Below are 24,365 nucleotides of genomic sequence, written 5' to 3'. Positions count from 1 at the left end.
ACACTAATTAGTGTGTTGGGCCAATTTCAGATTAAATTTTGAACCATTTTTTAGTTTAGTCTTTGGGCCAATTTCTTTTATTTCTTTGGGCCGAATCACTTAATTGTTTTGGGCCAGTTTCTAATATTGTTTGGGGCCAGTCCATATGACTTAATATAGATCCAAATATAGATCCAAATGGGGTCTTTAAATATGTAGACTTTTGGGTTTTGGTTTTGGGCTTTGATTGTGGACTGTGGACTGTTTAATTGTGCTACGTTTTATGTTGTACATTGTATGGACCAAGCAAATGCTAAAATGTTATGGAAGCCTATATAAATTGGGGTTAGTTAGACTTACCCCCCCCCCCCCCATTACTAGTTGCAATTAGTGTTACCCCCCGTTTTCAAAAATATTAGTGATACCCCCCCCCCCCCCCAATTGCAAGATCCAACGGTTACGAGATGAATTTTTTTTCGTGATGAAGAAATCAACCGTTAGATCACTCAATTGGGGTATCACTAAAAAACGGGGTAACCCTAACCCTATAAATTGGTTTGTCATTATCTAATTGAGATTTAACGTGAGTAATGTGTAAAACATTTAAATATTGGCACGTAATTAGAAAGGAATTCTTATAAGACTTAGATATATATGTTTTTATGAGAATTAAACTACATATGGACTCAGATTTATGGACTTTAGTTTTGGGCTTTTTGATGGTTGATCAGTTTGACCTGACTTGTGATTTGGACTCGAATAATTATGCGTGCCTTTGATGGGGAATTGAGTTCACATAAATATATTGAACGAATACATTACATGAGTGATTACTATTATGAGTTGTTACTTAAATGAATTGTAGTATTTATAAAGGCTTGAGATATTCCATATGGTGTAGTGCAATATATGATGGCACGTGAAATAATAAGTTTCGAGATTTGATATAGAGATATTTGGATATCGTGCAATGAATAGTATTGGCACGTAATGTGGATTGTATTATAACGAGAAACATTGAGCTTCAGTACAATTAAGTATACTGGCATGAGATAGAATAAGAATTATTCTGAGATATAAATGTATGACACTTGAATAAATTACGTAACGAAAATCCTAGAACCTAGCTACCACAACTCATGTGATTTGGCCCTTGTGATGGGCGTATGTGATATGATTGGCCCTTCGGGCGTTTCAATGAATCTGAATATCCCTTCTAGTGTAAGTAATGTGATTGGCCCTTTTGGCGTTTCAGTGAAGCTGAATGGCCCTTCTGGCGTAGCCGAATGGTGGTTTGATTATTCCGTTCGCAAAATTAGAACGAGACGCGCGATATTTTATGCCGAATAGTGACAGTACTCACATAATAACTTTCGTGTGAGGGTTATCTGGTATGCGATATCCCGCTTAGGGTAGCTACGCACGGAGTGGTTCATTATGTGAGGGGAGGCATGTGGATGTACATGTTCGGCGTAGCCAGGGAAACTAGGTAAGACATAGATACGACGTGATTTTAGAAACACGCAAAGAAAGCCTTAAAGAATATAATTATGGTAATAGGTTGGTTAATGATATATCTTTAAAGATATGATTGTATATAGTTTTGCAGAAGGGTGAGTCAAACTAATTACTTCTGCAAAGATGACCCACTTTGTAATTGAGCATGAAATGCAGTAAGTATAGAATATGCTTGGTTGGTTATTAGTTTAGTTAGAACCTAAGGCGCCTCGGTGGAGGAACTAAATGCCTTAGTATTATTGTTGGAAAGCTAAAGCGCCTCAATGGATGAACTACATGCCTTATTTATTATGCGTATGGTTTGTTATGTGGTTGGTGAGAATTGAAGTTAAGGCGCCTCAATGGAGGAACTACCTGCCTTAATTATTGTAATTAAGAATGTTGTATTATTCGTTGGATGTTAAGGCGCCTCGGTGGAGGAACTAACTGCCTTATTTATTGGGTATATATATGTATTAGTATGATTTGTATTTTAGGGCTACTCACACCAAAGATTGGTTATAATGTCAATCCGATTTGCATGTTTGTTTATCGGGTGTGTTCATTAAATGAACATAGTTGATAAGTCTTGACAGTTTAGTGTTGAAGAAGGTTGGTTCTTTGCTTGTGGGTTTTAAGCGTTAGTGTCGCATTTCAAGATAGGTTTTGTTTTCTCTTGAGGTGAAATAGATTTTCAGTTGAGACAATGTTATTTGTATTTTCATTTGTAATTTTAAATTAAAGAGTTGTTGAAAGGAGATTTGTAAGTTAATCAAATTTGTGAATTTTTGAAATGAATAGGACTTTTGTTTATCTTAAATTTTTATTGGTTTTTAATTATCCGCATATTTAAACTGTTTATGGGTTTTTGGAAGTTGAGAGTGCATCACACCTCGAAAATCGAAGAGTCGGGAACAAATATTGTTTTTCCGAATTCTGTCGAAATTCGAGTGTGACAGATATGGTGTGTAGCCAATAAATGGTGCAGCTTTAAAAACAAGACTTCATCATATAAGATAAATAAGTACGGTGAGAAAAGGTCGCTTTGTCGAATGCCATAAGATGGATGGAAAAAATCAGATGGTGCTCCATTGACCAAAATGGCATAAGAAGGTGTAAAGATACAAAACATTATTCATTGAAGCCATTGTTGATTGAAACCAAACCTCTTTAACACTTCTTCGATAAACGGCCATTCAAGCCTATCATAGGCTTTTGCATATCAAATTTTAGAGCATAAAAGTGGTGCTTCTTAATGTTCCTCTTCGCTCGGATTTGGTGGAAAGCTTCATGTGCTAACAGAATATTATCATGGATAAATCGACCAGGTAGAAAAGCACTTTGATTTGGGCTGATGATAGATTGTAAAAAATTAAGGTCTCATCTTATTCACTATAATCTTTGTGATCACCTTATAAGTCACATTGGTGAGACTAATAGGTCTAAAATGTTCAACCAGTGTAGGCCTATTAATCTTTTTTTCTTTTTTTTTCGCTAACAACATATCATATTTAAAACATCAAAGGTACAATGCTCCTGTCTAGTAGGTATTTTGGCAGTAGACTTATATCCTGACCATGGAAAGCCCAATGTGCCAGGTTAAATGCATACTACCCTATACCTCCCGTTAATCCAGCCATATTTACAAAACTTAAGAGGTCTACACAGATCCTCAATTAACAACTTAACAGTTCTAGTTTCCAGCTTATGAGAGTTATTTTCCAAGGGAGATACTACATTTTGAATAGCTAATAGACTATCTCCCTAAACAAAATGGAGTTCTCTCCCTCTTTGCGAGCTAGTTTCATTTGCCACCTCTAAGGCCACCATCTCTGGCTCCTCCGCATCTGTTGCTTTGAACCTTCTTGTGGCTGCTCCTATGAGAATGCCTTCATTATCCCAGGCCAGAACTCCAGCTGCCCCATCTCCTGTCCCCCTATCAAAAGCAGCATCACATCTTATTAGTATAGTATTTAGTTCAATTATAGGAAAGGACTCTTTATAAGGACAACTATTATTCATCCTATTATGTCTTATATGGGAACTGTTGTTCCCTACTCCCTGTGATTCTCCAAAGGCTTCAAGGCATCTCCACCAGTGGGTTGTTGTTCTTCTGAGCAAGCCTTCTCTATTTGCTGCTACGCTTTCAAACTTTGCCTTGTTCCTAGCCTCCCATATGCCTTGAAGCATTATGATAGCCAGGATACCTTTTTCAGCAACACCCTAATCCATTCCATTAATCCATTGTAGAAAAAGGTCAACCCAATCTCTTATCGTGTAGTGTCCCATCTCGTCTAGATTACCCCCCAAGTTTGAGGCGAACCAGACAGACTTGGACCACTCGCACTTAAAGAAAATATGTAAAGGGTCCTCTAGCTCCAGCCAACACAAGGGGCAGGAGAACTCTCCTTTGATCCCTTTGTTCCTAAGCAAATCTCCCGTAGGGAGGATACCCATGTACAGCTTCCACAAGAATAGAGTAATATTGGCTGATACCGGAGCTTTCCAAATAGCTTTAACAGTGTTAGTTTTAAAAGTCGATGATTGTACCATGTCCCCATTCCCTGCCATTCTGTGATAGGCTGTTTTACCAGACAGACTTCCATTTCTGGTATCCATCCATCGAATAGTATCTTTCCCTGCCACGAGGGGTCTAATCATGACCTGCTTAATCATCTTCCCAATAGTAGATGGAAATAGGTGATCAATCTTATTTTCATCCCATCCACTACCATCAGACGACATAAGAACCTTTACCTTGAGGTTTTGGAGGTCTTGTCGCAAAGGCATCAGGTCATTAATGAGGACAGGATGTTTGTTAATACTGAGCCAAGGCTGGCTCATAACCAACACATCCTTACCCTTACCAATGCTCCAGATACAACCCTCCAGGACAATTTTCCCCACTCTGTGTACCCCTTTCCAAAACCAAGAGGCGTCTGGAGGGGGATTTTGTTTAACATCAAACCAACTCTTACCATATATGGCTCTGAATGTTCTAGCCCATATTGATTTTTTGTCAGTGAGAGCTTTCCAAGAAAGCTTAGCTAGCATGGCTTGATTCATATCTTTTGCTTTTCTCAAGCCTAAGCCACCACTAGCTTTTGGTTTGCAAATGTTATCCCACCCAATGGTGTGGATGCTTTTACTCTCTTCTGTACCGTGCCACCAGAAGGTCCTGCATGCCTTATCTATCTTCTCACAAGTGGAACTCGGGAGAAGATAAGTAGACATAGGAAAGAGGGGAGTAGCTTGGACCACAGCCTGTAGCAGAGTTGTTCTGCCCGCGAGTGATAGAACTTTTGCCCTCCACCCTTTTATTTTCCCGTGAACTTTGTCCACCAAATAATCAAAATCCTCACTTTTCTTTCTAGAAACAATTATAGGAACTCCTAGGTATTTATCCCGATAGTCAAAAACCTCATTTTCCAAAACCTTTTTAAAATATTTTTATGTTTTCTATGCATATTTTTACTGCAAAAAATACTAGATTTATCATAATTTATCATCTGACCGGAGATATTACAGTACTCATCTAAGATATTTTTGAGTTTACCACTCTCAACTAAATCCGCTTTAGTAAACAAAATCAAATCATCAGCATAAAGTAAATGAGTAATAGCCGGTGCCTCCCTTCTAATCTTTATACCATGAATCTCCTTAGACTGTTCCGCATAAGCTATCATCCTTGATAAGGCCTCAGAAACGAGAATAAACAAATATGGGGAGAGAGGGTCTCCCTGTCTGAGGCCTCGACTAGGAGTAATAGACTCAAGGGGGGCACCATTAAGAAGAACTTTAAAAGAGACCGTATATAAGCATTCGGAGATAAGCAATCTCCATTTTTTTTATTAAAACCTAGTATGTGAAAAATATTATCTATAAAGGACCATTCCACCCTATCATATGCTTTAGACATATCCATTTTTAGAGCAACAAACCCTTTTTTCTTTTTCATCTTCTTCATAGTGTTAAATATCTCACTATCCAAGCCAATATTATCCCCTATGCTTCTCCCTTTTATAAAGGCCCCTTGAAACGGGGATACAATCTTATTTATGTGGGCCTTAAGCCTAATAGCCAGAATCTTAGCAATAATCTTGTAACTAAAATTGCATAAACTAATAGGTCTAAACTTAGATACATGGTCCGGATTAGAAATTTTAGGGATGAGGGTGAGAAAGGTATCATTTAATCTAGGGTTCATCTTACCATTAATGAAGAAATCCTTAACACAATCTATAATACTCTTACCTACAACATCCCAATATTGTTGATAAAAGATACCTTGGAACCCATCAGGTCCAGGTGATTTTAGAGACCCGAGTTTTTTAACAACATGCCAAATATCATCATCAGATGGACAAGCAGTAAGAATCTGATTCTCCCTATCCGTAATACAAGGCTTAAATAAATCAAGAATAAGCTCATTTTCCTGAGGATGAACATAATCAAAGATATTATCAAAATAAGCATTCACCGTTACTCCTACATCTTTCCTACCTTCTTGCCATACACCATTATCATCCTTAATCCTATCAATGTTATTTTTCCGTCTGCGATACACCGTAGACAGATGAAAGAACTTTGTATTCCTACCATCTTTTTTAATCTAGTGTTGACTGGATTTCTATTTCCAAAACACCTCTTCTTTCTCATACCAATCAAAGAGCTCCTTTTTTAACATTTTAGCTCTTTCATGATTAACCGAATTAAAAGGCTTTTGGAGCACCCTATCTAGCTCTTTTTGAGTATGTTTGATATTATAGAAGATGTTCCCAAAAACCTTCTTATTCCAGTTCTTTAGACTTTGGGCGGTCTTATTTAACTTAAGAATCACATTCCAATCAGGCAAATCATGTGTTATAGAGTTCCACGCTTTATCTATCTCAGGTTTACAAGACTCATCTTTCAACCACATGTTATAGAAACGAAAAGGTCTTTCAGCATATTCCTCGGATACTTTAAGACTAATCAACAGGGATAAATGATCGGATGTAGCATTAACCACATGTTTAACAAGCATATTAGGGAATAAATCCATCCAGTCATGTGAAGCCATAACACGATCAAGTCTTTCTAAAATATTATCTTTTATTTTCCTATTATTATTCCAAGTGAACTTGGGTCCTTTATATCCTAAGTCCACTAACCCAAGGTCATCAATCACAGAGTTGAAATCCATCATGCATTTTGAAAAGGTTGACCTTCCCCCTATTTTCTCATCCAAGGTTCTGATTGCATTAAAGTCTCCAAACACTAACCAAGGACCCGGTATATGGGGGGCACAATCTCTCAATTCATTCCAAAAATGATGTCTCATACTAGCATTTGGTTCACCATAAACAAAAGTAAAGTACCATGGATTATTACTATGATAATTAATAAGCTTACCTGAGATTTGGTTAGCCGTGGCTCCCAGCACCTCCAGGTTAACTCCAGCCCTCCATAGAATAGCTAGCCCTCCTCGAAGGCCCACAGCAGGAACACAAAACGTATTATCATACTTAAGAGCCTTCCCTAACTTACTTATCTTTTCCTTCTTAACTTTTGTTTCTGACAAGCATAAAATGTCCGGTTGGTGTTGACGGACAAGATCCTTTATATTATGAACTGCCGTGGAGGAACCCATTCCTCGGCAGTTCCAGGCGTGTATCATATCTGTCGAGGCGGCTGTTTGGGGACAGCCACCGCGAACCCTGGAGGAGGACCACACGCACTTCCACCGCTTCTCGACCCAAAGACTCGACACTTGTACTCTTATCACCACTATACCCACTGTTCAACCCCTTTGAGACTTTTGAGCTGTTCCCTCTGTTTTTTATTTTTGGCCTTGAGCTGTCCACTGCCTTTCCCAGACGAGCCCTCCATAGCCAGTGGCACTGGTTGGGATATACTATCTTCTGATTCATAGCCAGACCCTATTTGATTTCCTTGAAACAAATCCATCGGCACATTCCCCACCGACACCTCATCATGACAGTTAAACATCACAGCTTCTTGATCGGAATCCTCATAAGGCTCTTCTTCTTCAGTGAACGCATCTGAAGGTATCTCTTCTTCTGGAATATCACCCCCTGAAACCTCAGACGGAACACTTGAATCCATAGAATGATTGGAGAAAGAAGGCTCTGAGGACTCCATTGTATCACTGGACACTGAAATAATAGGGACATCTGCAGGAATAATCTGATGTCCCAAACCTTTTGCACGTATATCATCAGCCTCGCTTTTTGCTTTCTCCGAATTTTTTTCTCCCGACCTAGAAGTACTGTTACTCCCATCTTTCTCCATAAAAGCTTCTACTGATAGAGAACTAGCCACCAACTTTCTTTTAGAACCCACAGAAACTTCTTGCCACTTCCTAAAACCTTTTTTAGCTCCCCTCTTATATAGACCCCGATAAGCCAGCTTTTTAAACCCCCTCCCACGCGAAGGCAATCCTATGAAGCTAAAACTAGCTTGAGCTGTCCTTGGGGGGATTACATTCAACCCATACCCTTCTGTACCTGATATTTCAAGAAGAGGGGAAGGAGCTTTGGAACTTCGTGAGAAACCAAAGAGCCCTCGATTCTCTTTCCATACGATATATCTCTTTGTTCCCAAAAGGGAGTCCTCAGGAGCTATAAAGCCTACCTTCTCAGGCTCACTTCCCCAGACCATCACATCCCCTATCCCTCCAGATACAGCTAAGGGCGCTTGATTAAGGCTATTACCTTCCTGACCTTCTTTTTCCTCCACGCCCAGACCCATATCCATACCATTCTTGGGTCCCCACACCACCAAGGCTCGATCCAAGGAACCAAGAATTAAACTAGGTCCATCTGCTAACCTTTGATACTCTCGGGCTTGATAATGGATAATTGTTTTGCAGCTCGACCCATCTTGCCATTCTATCTCCATATCTTTACGGCCCAGAGGGAAAGCCACTTGGGCTGGACTGTCTTCTCGGACTTCGTCCTCAGGCCCATACCAACCCACAACATTCCTACCCCTTCTACTAGACTCTACAATAGCTAGCTCCGGTCCAGAAGACCTCGCACCCAAGCCTCCACCTTTGACCAACCCACTACCCGCCAGACAAACCTCACCCACCTTCCCTGTTGATCCTGTCCCCAGCCCATCCAAACTCAACTTATTTTGCTCAAGGGGATCCCCAGCCCCCTCATAGCCACCTGGGCTGCCTTCAATGTCCTTAGTCTCATACCTCTGCTTAAGGGGTGTATCAAGGAACCCCCCCCCCCATACCAGAACCTTCTTCTCTGAGCATATTTATCCCTCGCCAGAATCTGGTCAAATCTAGGTTTCAACGGTGTTCCCGAGAAGGAGACCGATGTAGGGTTAGAGTTCACCACTCCATTAAAGAAAATGGTAGCCCTCATCATAAAGGAGAAAGTATGTTTAACATCTCTAGGGGAACCACCGCACCTCAGCATACAAGCTCGATACTTCTCCTTTTGTAGACAATAGTTCACATCATGACCAATCCTACCACAGAAATAGCAGAAAATGTCTAACTTTTCATACTTGAAAGTCACCGGAAAAACTTCTCCTTCCTCTGTTCTCAATTCTATACATTTACTCAATCTCTCCTTTATATCCAACTTAACCCTGACTCTTGCCACCGGAACTCTGAATTCAGCCGAGCAAGTCAAGTCTATATACTTGACCTTGCCCAAGCTTTGCCCCACCTTCTCTACGTTCTCCTCATTCATTCTATCAGCTGGGATCCCATATATCTGCACCCAAAATTTAACAAAATCAAAAGCTGGATTCACTTCCAGATCTTCTGTTCCTTCCCATTTCCTTAGCACTATTACTAGCCCCTGGACTATCCAAGGCCCACTTTTCCTTACATAGTTATATTCCCCCAGGTCTTCAAATGTGAACTTGTAGAAACCCCTGGTCAGAAGATCCACTTTTGTGCCTTTTCTTGTTTGCCAACAACGGTGTAATTCTTCAGCTACCACTTGAACATCCAGCACTCTGTCTCCTATAAGCTTCCCCACTAAAGAATGCGAGTGTTCTTCCACTTCCACTGGATTTTTTTGCTTTATATTCACTACCCTTTTTTCTTTTGAACAAAACAGTTGTTGCATCTCTGCTTGGAGCTGTTCAATCTTAGCCTGTGTAGACAGGGATCTTGGATCAGATGTTTCACCTCTGACCGGCACACCAATTTCTTTTTCCATTACTTTCCCCACAGCAAACTTACCTCTATTACAGTAAAACAAAAGAGAGAGAGAGAGAGGGGGATGTCTAGATGAAGAGGATGTAAAAGACGGATTTGAAGGAAGCAGTTTAGATGGATGAAGGAAGCAGTGGGGATGTCTAGATGAAGAGGATGTAAGAGACAGATTTGAAGACTTCAAAACTTCTCCAGACCCTCAGAGCTATCAAGACAAGGAGGAAAGAAAACTAAAATTAAATTTACTATGTAACTGAGATCCAATCCACTTAAACACTTGGATTCTAGAAGGAGATTAGCACTTTAGAGCAAGATTCTTAGTTAAAATTCAAAACTTGGGGGGGAAGAAAGATTTAGATCTGCTTTTGGCCGCAGTATAGCCGTTTTCAACTCGTTTTTAAGTAATCCAATTAATATCAAGACCAAGTTCTGAATACTTTCAAAAAGTCAGGCCTATTAATCTTTGGAATCAACACTATATACGTAAAATTGATCTCCTTCGTGAAAGTACCGAATTGAAAGAATTGTCTCGCCATATGTATTACCTTAGTACCCACCTCGGCCCATAATTTTTTGTAGAAAAATGGTTGAAATCCATCGGGACCTGGAGATTTAAAAGAACCTATACTCTTCATAGCCTCCCAAATTTCCATGTCACTGACAGAGTGACAAGCATACTGAGTGCTTCATTATCATCAGTAGAGATTTTATAAGGGATCAAATCAAACATATCATTATCCATGTCAGGTAGAGAGGCAGATAAAATGCCATGAAAATATTGAACAAGTTGATCACTTATTGCATCATGAGATTGTAAAGCATTACCATCAAAATCAAATAGTTTATAAATATGAGTCCTTTAATTTGTCTGACGTCTGGCAACAATAGCATGGAAATATTTAGTGTTCAATTCATGATACAACAATTTATCAACCCGAGCCTTATGTGCCCAATGCATATGGAGTCTTTTTAATAATAAATTGTATCGGGTAAGGAGGATTGTTTCTTGGTGATTTAAAGATTATATTCTTGCATATGAGTAGAGTTAGACATAGAATTATGTTGCTCTTGAATCATAGAAATATGCTTTCTTATCTCTGCCATATGATGGTTCAGATTACCAACATTCCATTTCTGAAGTGCCCTTCTGCAATTTGATAACATCCGGCATAGAGAAAACGAAGGTGATCTAGGGGCTTTAGCTTGCATAGATTCTTTGACAATCTCTTTACACGAAGGATTAGTGAGCCACATGAATTCGAATAGAAAAGGCTTTTTAACTTCGGCATCTTTGGATCACATTCAAGAAACAAAATTTTATTATCAGAATCAACTATTGGAATATGATGCAATTGTGCATTGGGAAATAGAACACGCCACTGCGAATTACATAGAGCACGGTCCAAGCATATATTTAAAAACTCTACTACATCCTTGTTGATTATTAGACCATGTAAATGTGGATCCTCGATATCCCACATCCATTAAAAAATATTCTTGAATCATCTCATTAAAATGCCGAATGTGTGAAGTATGTACTGGAGGTCCTCCACGTTTTTCATTCTGGTAAGAAACATCATTAAAATCACCTATACAAATCCAAGGAATATCATTAACAGGTGTAAAATTTTGTAGTAATTGTCATTGTGTTCTACGAATTTGAGGATTTGGATTTCCATAAATGCAAGACAAATACCAAAAGTGACCATATTCGTCAGTAACAACCACATGTACCAGCCAATTGTCTGACCACACAACTTGAACATCTAACGACGAGTCCCATAAGCACCACAAGCCACCAGCTAATCCCCTGGACTTGATCACAAAAGATTGATAACTGGAAAAAGATCTTAACAAACAATTGGACTTCTGGAGACCATGGACCAAAATATCGCCGATATATCCGATATATCGCCTATATATATCGGTATTTTGGTACACCGACATCGATATTTCCGACATATATCCACCGAATATAGAACTCTTTTTTTTCTGATATATATCGGAATTTCCGATATGAAACTTTATATCGCCGATATAATCGATATTTCCGATATAATCAATATATATCGGTTGACTTTTTGACCATTTTAAAATATAAATCCGATATTTCCAATATATTTTCGATATATATCCGATATTTCCGATATTATATTTCCGATATATCCGATATTTCCAATATTTTAAATAGTTTGAACTGGTTACCAAAAAAAATAGATATATCCGAAATATCCGATATATCCGATATATATCGGTTTTTGGGTATACCGATATATTCATCGATATCGATATTTTGGGCCTTGCTGGAGACTAGCCTTAGTTTCGCATAAGAAGATAAACTGAGGCCTTTTCAAATGAATATGATCTTTCAAAGTCCTAATTTTCGAATCAAGACCCACTCCTCTACAATTCCACACCAGAATCTTCATTAATCCGACTGATATGGATCCTTGATTACTTCATCAAAAAATAAGAAACTAGATACCCAATAAGTAGAAACTGGGGCCTTTTAATTTGGATACGATCCTTCAAACATTGGATTGTGGAGTCAAGGCCAATTCCTAGCCTCGACAATTTCAAGCCAAGAGCTTCATGGTTCCATTTTGTAGAGAAAAAGGCGTATTTTTCTCTCTAGTGTGAAGGGCGCGACCCGTGCTCTAGTTACACCTGGACAAGGCACGACTCGCGCTCATGCCTTTGGCGAACTCCAGTACTTTAGGCGCAACCCGTGCTCGTTTTTGCTTGGCCGTGGGTGCGACCCGCGCTCCACCATTTTCAGCACAAAATTCACTGTTTCGGAAGTTTTTCTGAAATAGTATAAATATAAGTTTGTTCTATAGAAACCTAACTTTTCCAAAACCAAGAAAGAGAGAGATTATAAGTGAGCAATTCTTTGTGAGTTGAGTGTTCATTCTTTATGAGTGAATTGAAAGACTTGTAATCTGTTACTCCGGACATCTAGTAAAAATTGGAACTCGCAGTGTGGAAGTATGCAAATTGTCGAACCACGATATATCTCGTCTTGTGGTTTGTTATTCTTTTACATTAATTATTTTACTTTATATGTTTGTTATTTGATATTGAGAAGTATTGGGATATTGCTTGGAGGGTATTGAAGTCTTGTCTATTGAGAATGATCGATCCTTGTGTAGGATTAATCTATTTGTTGTGGGTAACGTTGTTTCCGTAGTTATTTATTCACAACACATTTACAATCCCCCGATTAATTCCCACGACTACTTGAGGATAACTTGAAGTTCACCTCGACCAGTAAATAGGGATGATATATATAAGAGCAGAGAACACTCAAATTGTAATTTGGTAATTCGAAAGCTGCACACCGGAGATCTTTTTCCACTTTACCAAGACCAAATTCGGAATCAAACACAAGAAAATTGCACCTGAGTGGATAATGAAGAAGTGTATGTGATGAAATATGGCAAAAGTATGAGCTTTACCAAATTTCACCCCATAATACACTGCTTAAAATTTGGCTTTAGGAACACAACTGATATGTGTTATGATTGATAAAAGTAAATTTGACGTTACTCCAACTCATACTTATATCAAGTACTTTACTCTCGATACATGTTGAAATTTAGTTTGAGTAAGGGAATCGTCCCATGCCTAAGAACCAAAGCACTTATTCACAACTTTGCTAGACTACTCAGGAGAGACCTTAAATGAGAGAAGGATTTCATTAGAAGTTTTACACTACACTTGCTTTGATTTCATGCACAAATACAAATTTACAATTTAATTCTAAATTACGAGAAAAGATATAGGAGAGAAATATGTGGAGTATTAACTCCACTCATGCAAGGATAATTACCATTTTTAATTAATTCATTACAAAAACTATAATCATTCTTGGGTTCATAGACAAACCCAAGAATAAGACTAAGTTTGATCCCTAGTGGATTTATCTTATCTCTAAGGCAACCTACTAGCATGAGGACTTGTTATGGTACTCTATCTCTAGAATATCCCTAACAAGTCCTAGTTTGTTATCAATATCAACTTTTTGGAGTTGATGTACTCCTTTGGAATTAATGTTGATAACAAGCTTGTGAAAAATTGAAGTAATGAAAGACTCCATTAATGGAGCTTCTCCCCACATTAGCATCATTAACTCTCCACAAAGGAGGGTTTTATCTCATGATCCTAGGAGGAATGAACTACAAAGAAAAAAAAGAAGAAGAAAGATAAGAAGAAGAAGTATAAGAAGAAGAGATTGTATTTTCTTAGAGATAGTATGGATAGGACTCCATTAGTGACTTACAAGCTTTCAAAACTAAAAACTAAAAATAAAACATGGAATGAATAATTTTGTTTTGCTTTTTACATTTATCTCATGGAATGGAATGATTACCAAATATGAGTGCTCACTCTAATTCCCTTAAACAAATAGATAAGTGCTCCACTTTGTCTTCCACTTGCCTTTTTCTCCATCATTATTATCTCCACTCATCTTGTCTCCAATTAGTGCTCAAATGATGGAGCACCCACTAAGTGATGGACCCATGTGCTTTGACCTGTGGTGGGTTTATGTAGGCCCATATTGACTTTTACAATTTCACGTCTTCGTGTAGAGCTCGCCGCAATGATCGTTTTGGTAGTTCCCGTGCCGAATTCGGAGTCCAGAATCAAGAGATATGATCTTCGAAAGTTGTTTCATGGTTTTTCTGCACCGCGTTGTCTTCATTTGAACAGAAAATGATCGATGTTGATGAGTCCACGGGCTTTAGTTTGGCCTTTTTTAGCTTTAAATAGGCAAAGAGAGAATGCTTCATGTTCAAGTATTTTTTCATGCTAAAATGCAGATTTGGCGTGCTACAAATTTATCGTCAACTGCCGAAATCTACGAAATCACGAAAATATAATTAAGTTACATTTATTAAACACATAATCAACTAATATGTAGTGTCTCTATGAGGTTTATAGGGTGCTTATCAATGATAACCAAAGTTTGGGTTCAAGGTAACCAGGAAAGCAGTCACCCAAGGTATGTCGACAATTTGAATCTACACAATAATCACAAACAAGTTATCATTGCTCAGAAAGACCCAAATCGATTGATCGAAATCAACATGCAAACAGTTAGATCAACTCAGTAGAGTAAAGAGAATAGTTAGATCAAACAACAAGGGGTAGATGAAGAGCGATTGTATGTACATGGATGTGTGGTCCTGCACAGTTGAAAAGAGAAGGGGGAGGTGTTGGTAGTTGCTAGGTGTAGCGGAGAGTTAAGACTTTCTTGAACGAAATTCTTCTGAATTCCGATTTATGAATTTCCCATTTTTTTCAAATTCTGATTATCAGATTGGATTGGATTTGGCACAACATATTAGATTTCAAAACCGAAAACCCATATTCTGATCCGATTAGACCGAAACACACCACTATAAGCACCAAAGGTTACCTCCTTAATGACGACACTTAATCTCATCTCATTCACAAGCTAAGGGAGTTACCAAGAGAAGGGGGACAGTTCTAGTCATCTTCTTCATTCTATACAATTCAAAACATGAATTACGTGGGACTTGATTCGAGTTTAATTATTAGAGAACTCGATATGTAAGCAACTCGACCTAACTGAGTTCAGTTAACTTTGCAACATAATCTCATTTTTCTAAGTTGTAAGGCTTATTATGAAATCTAGGCATTTACAATATGTATGTTTCATATAAAAAATTTTTTATATGAAACATAAAATATGTAAATGCTAGATTTCGTAATAAGCATAAAGATTTCGTAATTATACCTTTCCTTCCTATAATGGTTTGGTTGCTTGGCTGGTTGCACGATGAAAAATATAGTAAAATGTTTTTGTGATTTGAAATGTATTAATTGGTAGTACGTAAATTAAATGATAACTAGGATTGTCATAGTGATTAGCTGACTGGTTATAATTAGTGCTTAAGAGTTACGACAGTATGATTTTAGCAATGGGCATTCCTTGGGACAGCTGAATTCTGCTGCTGGTGGAAAATAGTGAAGATATTGTCAATTAGTGCTTAAGATATTCACAATTCGGCATGATTGTGGTGCTGGTGGTGATGTAGATGATATCAGTTATGATGGAAGTGGTGGTACTAAAGATGGCAGTGCGACTAATGGTGGTCCACTGTTGGTTGTAACGATGGCTTTCCTCGTTGTTGTGGTTGTAGAACTTACAGTCAAATTCAAAAGACCAGCGGTGAAGGTGGTGGCGGGTGGTACAACTGTGCAAAAGTTTCACTAGAGGAGTAGTAGTAGTGCCTGTATATCCAGATGTTTCTCTGGAAAGTTTATATGAATGTGCTCCCTCTAGGAGAAAGGCTAGCTGAAAAGAATATGAAAGGGGACTTCACATGTCTTTTTTGCTATAAAGAGCTTGAGACAGCTGAGAACTTAAAAAAAGCGTGACTGGACTAAAGCAATATTAAAGCGGTAAAGTGGGTTTGAAAGAATCAATAACTTCCAGTAAAAAAACTTGATAAATAATATAATGATATGTTCCTTGATTTTCTGGTAAAAGTAAAAAAAGGAAATAGCTTTGGCTGGGAACACATCATGTACCTGAAATAAAATATTAATAATAATAGAAATGAAAGAAAATTTGACAACAGGAAGGCAAATTATCACCGCATCATCAGAATCTGAGTTTTAAATTGGCAGACAAAACACTATTCAAAATAAGATCCTACTAATTACCAACCTTCTCTCTCTGATTATGATTTGAATAATATGTTTCCTATTATACCAAATAAGTTAATAACTTTTGATGCATTTTCAAACATAGGATTATTAATGGAGCAATCGCCAAAAAATAAGGGGATATATAGTTGATAAATCGATTCAAGGCTAGGGAGCTTGGGTAAACTCCATGGTTGCCCTTTTTCTTTTCAACTCGTTTTAAACAGCGTTTAAATATATATTTTAAGGTGACAATTTTGATCAAATCTCGGGGGATTAAACATTTTTAAGTTTAAAGACTTCTTTAAAACATTTTGGGTTTGAACTCATGTTTTTTTTTGGAAAAGTAGGACTTTAAACTGAAACCAGACGCCTAGCAAAATCCATCAGCGTTTTGAACCCGTATTTGATCAGAATTGAGTTCAACTGGTGGTTTTTTCCTTTATATCGAAAAAAATATGATTCTTCATGCCTATTATGTATGGGTCCACTATGTATTATCTTGGTTCTGAACTGAATAAATAAAACCAAAATAACCATTTTTTTTTAGTGTGTGTGGTACTGTGGTCGCCATCTTTCTAGTGTGTGTGGTCGCCATCTTTGTGCTTCTACTCATGCAGATCGAAGGAGCAGGAAGTGCTTTGGACCTCATACCAGAAACGATCCATTGATCAGGCCTGCAATAATATTGTCACTTCTCATATTAGCTACAATAAGTGTTCCATGGACTGATGGACCACAATCACACTACTCCCTCTTTAACGATTTTCTCTATACTTCTTACTTATTTATGGTTGGGGGTCATGAAGTTTGGGATATAGGTTGCTCCATACTAGTTTTGCAGTGCAATGAGAGGTTCTTTGCTAAGGATTTATTTTCCGCATCAATTAAAAATTTAACTTTTTCCGCTCAGCTTTTGCCAATAATCCTATATCTCAAGTCGCAGGATAACAGAGAGATGCTAGAAAAGATGGAACGAGAAGATCCGTTTCAAAGAGAACCACTTAGAATTAGCATCCTCATGAGTGTATACTACTATACCGTAAAATAGATAACACACTAATTAAATCAATACTCTATTGACCCATTTCCCTGAGCATGTATGTGCGTAGTAAAGGAAATAAGCTTCAGCATCTAATTACCACAGCTATCAAGAGTATGAATTGCAGCATCCATACTCAAAAGAAAACTTTTCACCCACACCAGTTCCGCATGCACGAGGGGGAAAGCATTCTGTCTAAAGTTACCACACAAAAGCGTATTACATTTGCGGTTGGAAAGTAGTGGTCTGTCGGGAAAAACTCCACTATTTGCATCAAGTATAAACCTTTGATGGTCAGTAAAAGCACTAGTGCTGTCAATGGATCTGTTTGGGTTGGGTTCTGAAAAATCTGAACCCAAACCGATAAGGAAATTAGGAATTCAAAACCAAACCGAACTGATAATATTATATATCATCTGAAACCGAACCGATAAAATATATTATAACCCGAAGCCAAACCAATCTGAACCGAAAACTATAAAATCAATTAAATCGATTAATTTCAGTCACACAATTGATAAATATATACAAAATTAATCATAAATATTACTAAAATGTCATCTTATCGGTTCGGATTCATATCGGTTCGGTAGAGGGTAACCCAAAAGCCGAAACCAAACCAATATCTTATCGGTTCGGTTTTAGATCGGTGAAGAGCAAACCAAATTACCAAAACCCAAACTGTTTTTTTTCGGTTTGGTTTGGGTTGGTTATCAGGTTGTCGAAACCCATTGACAGCCCTAAGTATAACACATTTGGAGTGGTGGAAGCTCAAATGCCAAAGTTCACAAGTTCACAAGTTCCCAATGTTGTTGCAGCTGAGAATGCAGAAACTAACTCTGAGGTTTTACCACAAAATTCATGGGACTCGTTACTTCAAGATAAATCAGATTCCTAACGCTCACCACCAGCTCCTAGTTAGCGCCTGCGTCTTTTAACTACATTCCTTCCTAACCAATATCCCGTATCATTTAACATGGAATACATGGGCTATAAACGACATAAATCCCCATATCTTTCAAGTTTAACGGAATCCGTACATGCTAGTATGCTACATAACTCTGTAGGAGACTACGCCTTTATTGAAACTTATAATCCTCATGATCCCTGCCCACGTCTTGTACAAGTGTAACAAAGCGTCCATTTTATTATGTATAAGTTTGTTTCACCCTTTCACAGAATGAGTCTTCTAGGCTTCTAGCAGGACATGAGAATAGTAACTCTTCAATGATGAGTCATCTGAAAACCTCAGAGGCACATATCTACTCCTAATGACACAACGGATCCACCAAGTACAACAGTTCTTTTTTACCAAGTATTCCAGCTCCACACAAAATTATCTATTATCACTTAACAACGTTTTTTACTACAGCTAGAAAATTAGTTAAGTCACAGGAAGCAAATAACAGCCTTCAAAGAGAACGTCCCTCACAAGACTAGTGTGATGCTACTATCTTCATATGATTGCACAAGACCAACTTATTTATTACCCTCACACTGCTAAAGAAATGAAATGTGGGGTAGCATTCACACAGGGAATAAAGTAGGAACAAGTAGTGATCTTACATAGCTGAGATAAAAGACCAGCTATTCTGTTGTCTCATTTCAATAACAACGAGCTAAGTCAAGAGGGGACTCTATCTAACAACTTCTCATGCTGCAGAAAAAGTAATGAGTAAACGATAAGCTAATTGTGGTCAGAGTGTTACTGAATTGGTAAAACTTGCACATGCCTTTTGAAAAGGAGTTCCCCATCCCTTTTACTAATTGCTTCATCATCCTATGACCTGATCTATTTACTAGTCATCAAAATTTAGATCTTTTGGCTATGAAAGGCGGAGCACTGAGGACTACATCAGCTTGGCTGTTAGGAATTGGCATAGAAGCAAACACGAATCCTTTACAAGAGCCCAATGAAGTATTTGATTCAGGAGACCATAAAGTTTGACATAACTAAAAATTCTATGCAGGTGACTCTTCTATTTGGATTCTCTTAGTTATCAGTTTCACTGTAAACTAGCTACAGAAAACGATCAAGAAAAGAAACGTGAGACCCAGTTCCAAGCCCTGTGAACCATAGTACTTACATAAAATAGATGTATACATACAAGTGCTTTCATCCATTGATATTCATGGACTGTGTTTCCATTACATTGATGCACTGGCTTGTATATCTGACATTCTTACAATCTGAATGATTTTATAGTCTCTTAACGAGGTCTCAGAATTTAAGAGTTCAGATTAAATAAGGAGTTCATAATACGGGTAAAGCTGTATATTCTAGCCCATATTCGTCAGATGTGCAAATATTCAGTAATCAATCATAACATAAATGTAAACAAATGAAGGAACCAATCAATTCAAATACTCGAAGAAATTATTTAGTTGATTCATATAGGAGTGACCATATAAACTGAAACATAGAGTGTTATACACAGTTAAGACCTGGAGACTCTCGCCAGGGTATGTGACAAATCATGCTTTCCTTTCATATCTTTAAATGTAATATGTTTAAAGCAGAACATCAGTCAGAAAAAGTAAAGAAAAAAGTATGTGGATACATTTATTAGATGCAATCAAAATATGATGCATTAGAATTGTGTATTACGCATTAGAGAGCTAAGGAGATAACAAATTAGAAGACCCCTGCCTGTTAAAACAGATACTAATATAACTATGAAGACGAGAAGGTTCAATTAAACACAAAACATATATAATAGATATAAGATGAAAAACCTAGTCAATATGAGGTTTCCAGCAAAAGCAGCTTCATGGAAGATTACAAGAAGCATAGCATGTTTCCATACAAAATAAATTTGACGGAGAAAAAGATCAGAAATGAAGGAGAACAAAAAAGAACATTAACAATAGGAAACCATAGATGGAGCAGTAAGGTATCGCCCCTAGATCTATGATTTTCGTGCAATCGATAAAAGTAGAATCTCTTTCTGAAGACTACCTCAAATCTTACTTGCAGTTGCATTCCACACCTGCTTCAGCAGCCCGTCGAGGTTTGCTCTTTCGCCTACTTCCGTTTTGTCTAAATCCATTAGTCTTAATACTGTCAGTGATCACTCCATTCTCTTCTTTAACTGAATCTGAATTCTCCTTGACCTGTGTATGCCTTTTCCTTTTCTTCCCATTCTCAGCTGTAGCTGGGACTTTTGTGTCTTTGTTCAAGTTAGCAGATTTCACATTTTCTACGTCAGCCTTTTCTATCTTCTCAATTTCTTCATCATCAATATCATCCTTCAATGGCTTTTGTGGCCTTCCCCTTCTCTTATATGCAGGAAGTACTTCTTCTGCGCCGCTACCTGGATCGTCATGAGTAGTAACAGCAGTCAACTTCTTCCCCTTTCCTCTACCTCTACCCATAATCACAAAAAACCCCAAGCTCAATCTTTCAAATATTCAACAAGTTCTTCTGCAAAAACAATAAAACAGATCTCAAGTCCTTCTGTAAATAAAACAACCACATGATCTCAAATCTTAACATAGCTAGAATCACAAAACTCAAAACATCCACACCCCTCAAATAAAAAAAAAAAATCTAAAAGCCTTCATTTTTATCAAATGAAACATGCAAGCTCAACTCATCAAACATAGGAACATAAATAACAACAATACAAAATTAATCAACAAACAAACTCATAAAACACCATTTTTAAAACCCCATGTCCACATCAAGTGATAACCAATATACAAAACAACTACAAATCCATGATTGCTTAATACCTTCACCACTTGCATAACAACAACATAAAGATTGTTTTTTTATAGTAAACAAGCTAAAAAACCAACTTTAAACTAAACCAAAGTTATTAACAGCTGAGGAAAAGAAACAAACCTCTTTTGCACCTTCAGAACAAAACCCATTCCTCTAAATCTATCAAAAACCAGCTCCAAAAACCTCAGAAGAAGAAATGAAACAAGCCAACAAAATATCAATGGGAAAAAATGATGATCTGTGAAGAAGAAGAAAAAACAAAAGCCAACTGAGTAAACACCTCAAAAGACATGAAAGTTTGAAAGAAATGATAAAAAAGATGAAGTTTTGAATCTGAGTTTTGAGGAAAGAGCTGAAAAAACAAAGAGAGAGCAGAGGAGTGAAAGGAGACAGTGTGTGATGTGAACAGAAAATGAATACAAGAGAAAAAAAAAATGGAGATAGGTGAATTAATTCTCATATTTTGTCATAAGTCCTTTTGGTTTGTTACTATTAATTAACAACACCTTGGGATGATGACGTTTTTTTTTTTTTTTGGACTTTATCCGTGTTGACCAAGTCAAAATGGGCTTATTAGATTCTTTGTGTGAGGACTGAGTACCATTTGGATGCCTTATATAGGAGAGGTATATATTTGATGTTTTCAAAATATATATTAATATAATCATACTAAATATTTATAAACAGTGATTTCATATACAATAAAAAATATCAAATTCTCATAATCATATCTAACTAGTTCAATTTTGGAGTAGTACAAATATGTCAAACATAAAAATTACGTTACATATTTAAAGAAATAAGAGGATTGAGAAACGATAATATTTATTAGAGAGATAATACAATAATTTGTATATTTAACTTTCATTAAAGAAGGGAAAATAAGTAAATTCTTAGCTTTGTATATTGATTGGGTTCTAGTATTATTAATACAGTTTAAGAATCTAATTCGTTAATTTTACGTATTTTTTTGGATGGAAAACCGATATTTTCAATAGTTTTTTTTTTTTGTTTAGCGAGAAATCGGTCATCTCGGCCAATTAATCGGTCAATTCAATGATTAAATCGGTTCGGTGAGAAAAAGTAAAAAAATCGGTAAAAACTAATCGGTTTACGAGCGATACGCGATTAATCGGTGATTAATCCGATATTGATAGCATAGCCTCCACATACTACTCAGAGTCCGGTTCTCTATAACCGTATTATTGTATTGTTAGATCTGTGCCGAAATACACAACACACTGATGTTGAGGTCTGTATTTTGAGACGATCTAGTACAATAATACGGTTATAGAAATTCTCTGTACCCGGTTATAGAAGAACTAGACTCTACTACTCACTCTTGTTATAGAAGCCTATGTCATTGTCATGGAAATACGAATTTTGGGATAAAGACTTTTTGTTGTCTAAGGCGCGTAGTTCATAATTAACTTAAATAACAAATTCACACCATGTGTCTATTTTTTTAGATTTTTTTTTTAAGTAGGTAATTTGGACTTTTCAACATCCAGATCATTTCAAGTTTTCAACAAACCATTTGACAATCTATGGGTAATGGGTATGATTCAATCTTTCAGTGAAACAAGCTTCATTTTTTTTTTTTTTTTTTTTTTTTTGCAAGGTTTGCCATATATTTCGATCCAATTCTTCACTTTTTGTCTATGAAAACTTTGATAGCAATCCAATAAAACTAATGACTCATCTAGTAATGATTTGGGCAATGATGTCTAGTTTTTCCGTATGTGGTTGTCAACAACCCTACGCGTTGTGTTTGGTAATTTTGAGTACGTATTACGCTTTCAACATGAGGGAATAATAAGTGAAATCCAATTATTACTAAATCTAAAAGGTTTTCCCACAATACCGAAATCCAAAGCCCAATCCAATAAATTCAAAAACGTTAGGGCAGGAAATGGAGCGGGTTCGGGTCAGATTCTCACTCAAAACTCTTTACCATATCCGGATCCATTTGGATTTGGATCGGATTTTGGATATCTATATCCACTAAAAATGCAAAAAAAAATACACTATTTTAATGATTTTCATATATAAATGTAGGATATAAATGCATCATATAACAGATAATAAATAACTCATTCACTTACCCATCCTAGGAACAATAAGTTGGGTGCCCTTTAGGCCTTGTAGTAGCCGCAGAGACCTTCTGGACTCTTTGTTCAAAAGACAATTTGTGTCCACCACCATGTACCACATCCTATTTCTCTCTCTAAATGACTGGTTTTGCATAACGTAAGCAAACAATTCAAGCTGTATATAGCATAATAAACATAAAGACACACCAACTCATGTATGGAAATTGACTTACAAGAAAGATATGGAGCAGTGATCTCAACTGTTTGGTCATTCTTGACCGAGATGCTTTGCTTCTAGTAGCCTTAAGACCTGAAGCTTCTTATATGCTCTTTGCTCATGGTGTTGACAAACGAGGTTGAAATGGTACCCTTCCCGCTCTTCTTTTTGCTCAAAATTACATCCGCTTCCCCGTCAGAATCGACTTCCGGATAGAGGTTTCTTCAATCTAGAATCACTTTCGGGACTATCGATTAATCGATTCTCCTTTGTCGAAAATGCCAACATGCCGTTCTCTTCTTGATTTCCATTTGAAGATAATGATCCACATGATTTCTGAAGCTCAATGCCTACTCTCCTCCCCTTCTTCACTAATTTTGATCCAAGTCCTGATTTAGGTGTGAAATTCTCCTTATATGGGGTGAAATCTCCATTAGAAGATAATGATCCATAAGACTTCTGAAGCTCAGTATCTTCTCTCTTCTCCCTCTTCATTGAAGTGAAATTCTCTTTGTGTTTTATGAGGATTCGTAGTTTGAGGCGATGAGAACGATTTTCCAGCTGAAGGTTTTTCGTTTTTTGAGGATTCGTAGTTTGAGGCGAGGGGTTTTTTTTTTTTTTTTTGAATCATTCTTTGTGTTTTAATGGTCCGTAGATATATCACGAATCATAATTTTGATTGGCGTGTAATTGTTTTCTTATTATTTTATGGATCTCGAAAACATATAACCAATCTCGAGCAAATCTAACGTCTGGTGTACTTTTTTTAGTAGGGATCGACTCACAAAAATCAAAATCATCACCGAATTTTAATTAATTTTGAGTACCTACTTAAAAATTGTCTTGACGCGGGCCTCTTGAAATCGCAGATGAGCATTTTAAGCCACCGCACAATAATGGTTTTAGATTTGTTATTCTTGTGACTCCATATTGTGTTGAAGACC

The 24,365-nt window shown here is 37.1% G+C and overlaps 2 protein-coding genes across 2 annotated transcripts; both read right to left on the bottom strand.

Annotated features, from left to right (window-relative positions):
• Positions 1-3,240: 3,240 nt before the first annotated feature.
• LOC147484973 (uncharacterized) lies at positions 3,241-7,108 on the bottom strand. Its single transcript, XM_086571083.1, has 5 exons — positions 6,317-7,108; positions 5,764-5,911; positions 4,991-5,272; positions 3,973-4,868; positions 3,241-3,699 (listed from the first exon to the last, which is right to left on the bottom strand). Exons 1-5 carry the CDS (start codon positions 7,106-7,108, stop codon positions 3,241-3,243), a joined length of 2,577 nt encoding a protein of 858 aa, XP_086427209.1.
• Positions 7,109-20,075: 12,967 nt separating this feature from the next.
• On the bottom strand, positions 20,076-21,699 carry LOC147484972 (rho GTPase-activating gacO-like protein). The gene is made up of 2 exons (XM_086570698.1): positions 21,232-21,699; positions 20,076-20,808 (listed from the first exon to the last, which is right to left on the bottom strand). Exon 2 carries the CDS (start codon positions 20,757-20,759, stop codon positions 20,352-20,354), a length of 408 nt encoding a protein of 135 aa, XP_086426824.1. The 5' UTR covers positions 20,760-20,808; positions 21,232-21,699; the 3' UTR covers positions 20,076-20,351.
• Between the last annotated feature and the right edge of the window lie 2,666 nt (positions 21,700-24,365).

This window comes from Coptis chinensis, chromosome 7 (genome assembly GCF_015680905.1).
Source record: "Coptis chinensis isolate HL-2020 chromosome 7, ASM1568090v1, whole genome shotgun sequence".
In the NCBI taxonomy this organism is placed as follows: Eukaryota; Viridiplantae; Streptophyta; class Magnoliopsida; order Ranunculales; family Ranunculaceae; genus Coptis; species Coptis chinensis.
Note: the sequence above shows the minus strand (reverse complement) of the source record. Positions and strands in the feature narration are given on the sequence as shown.

What these genes read in the sequence shown, in the direction of transcription:
- LOC147484973 (XM_086571083.1), bottom strand. Translation starts at nt 7,108, where the DNA reads ATGGGTTCCTCCACGGCAGTTCATAATATAAAGGATCTTGTCCGTCAA. An exon ending in TGGACCTGATGGGTTCCAAG is followed by an intron (nt 5,273 to 5,763) that starts GTATCTTTTATC and finishes TCTCTTTTAAAG; the next exon opens with TTCTTCTTAATGGTGCCCCC. An exon ending in AAGCTATTTGGAAAGCTCCG is followed by an intron (nt 3,700 to 3,972) that starts GTATCAGCCAAT and finishes GGAATGGATTAG; the next exon opens with GGTGTTGCTGAAAAAGGTAT.
- LOC147484972 (XM_086570698.1), bottom strand. Translation starts at nt 20,759, where the DNA reads ATGGGTAGAGGTAGAGGAAAGGGGAAGAAGTTGACTGCTGTTACTACT.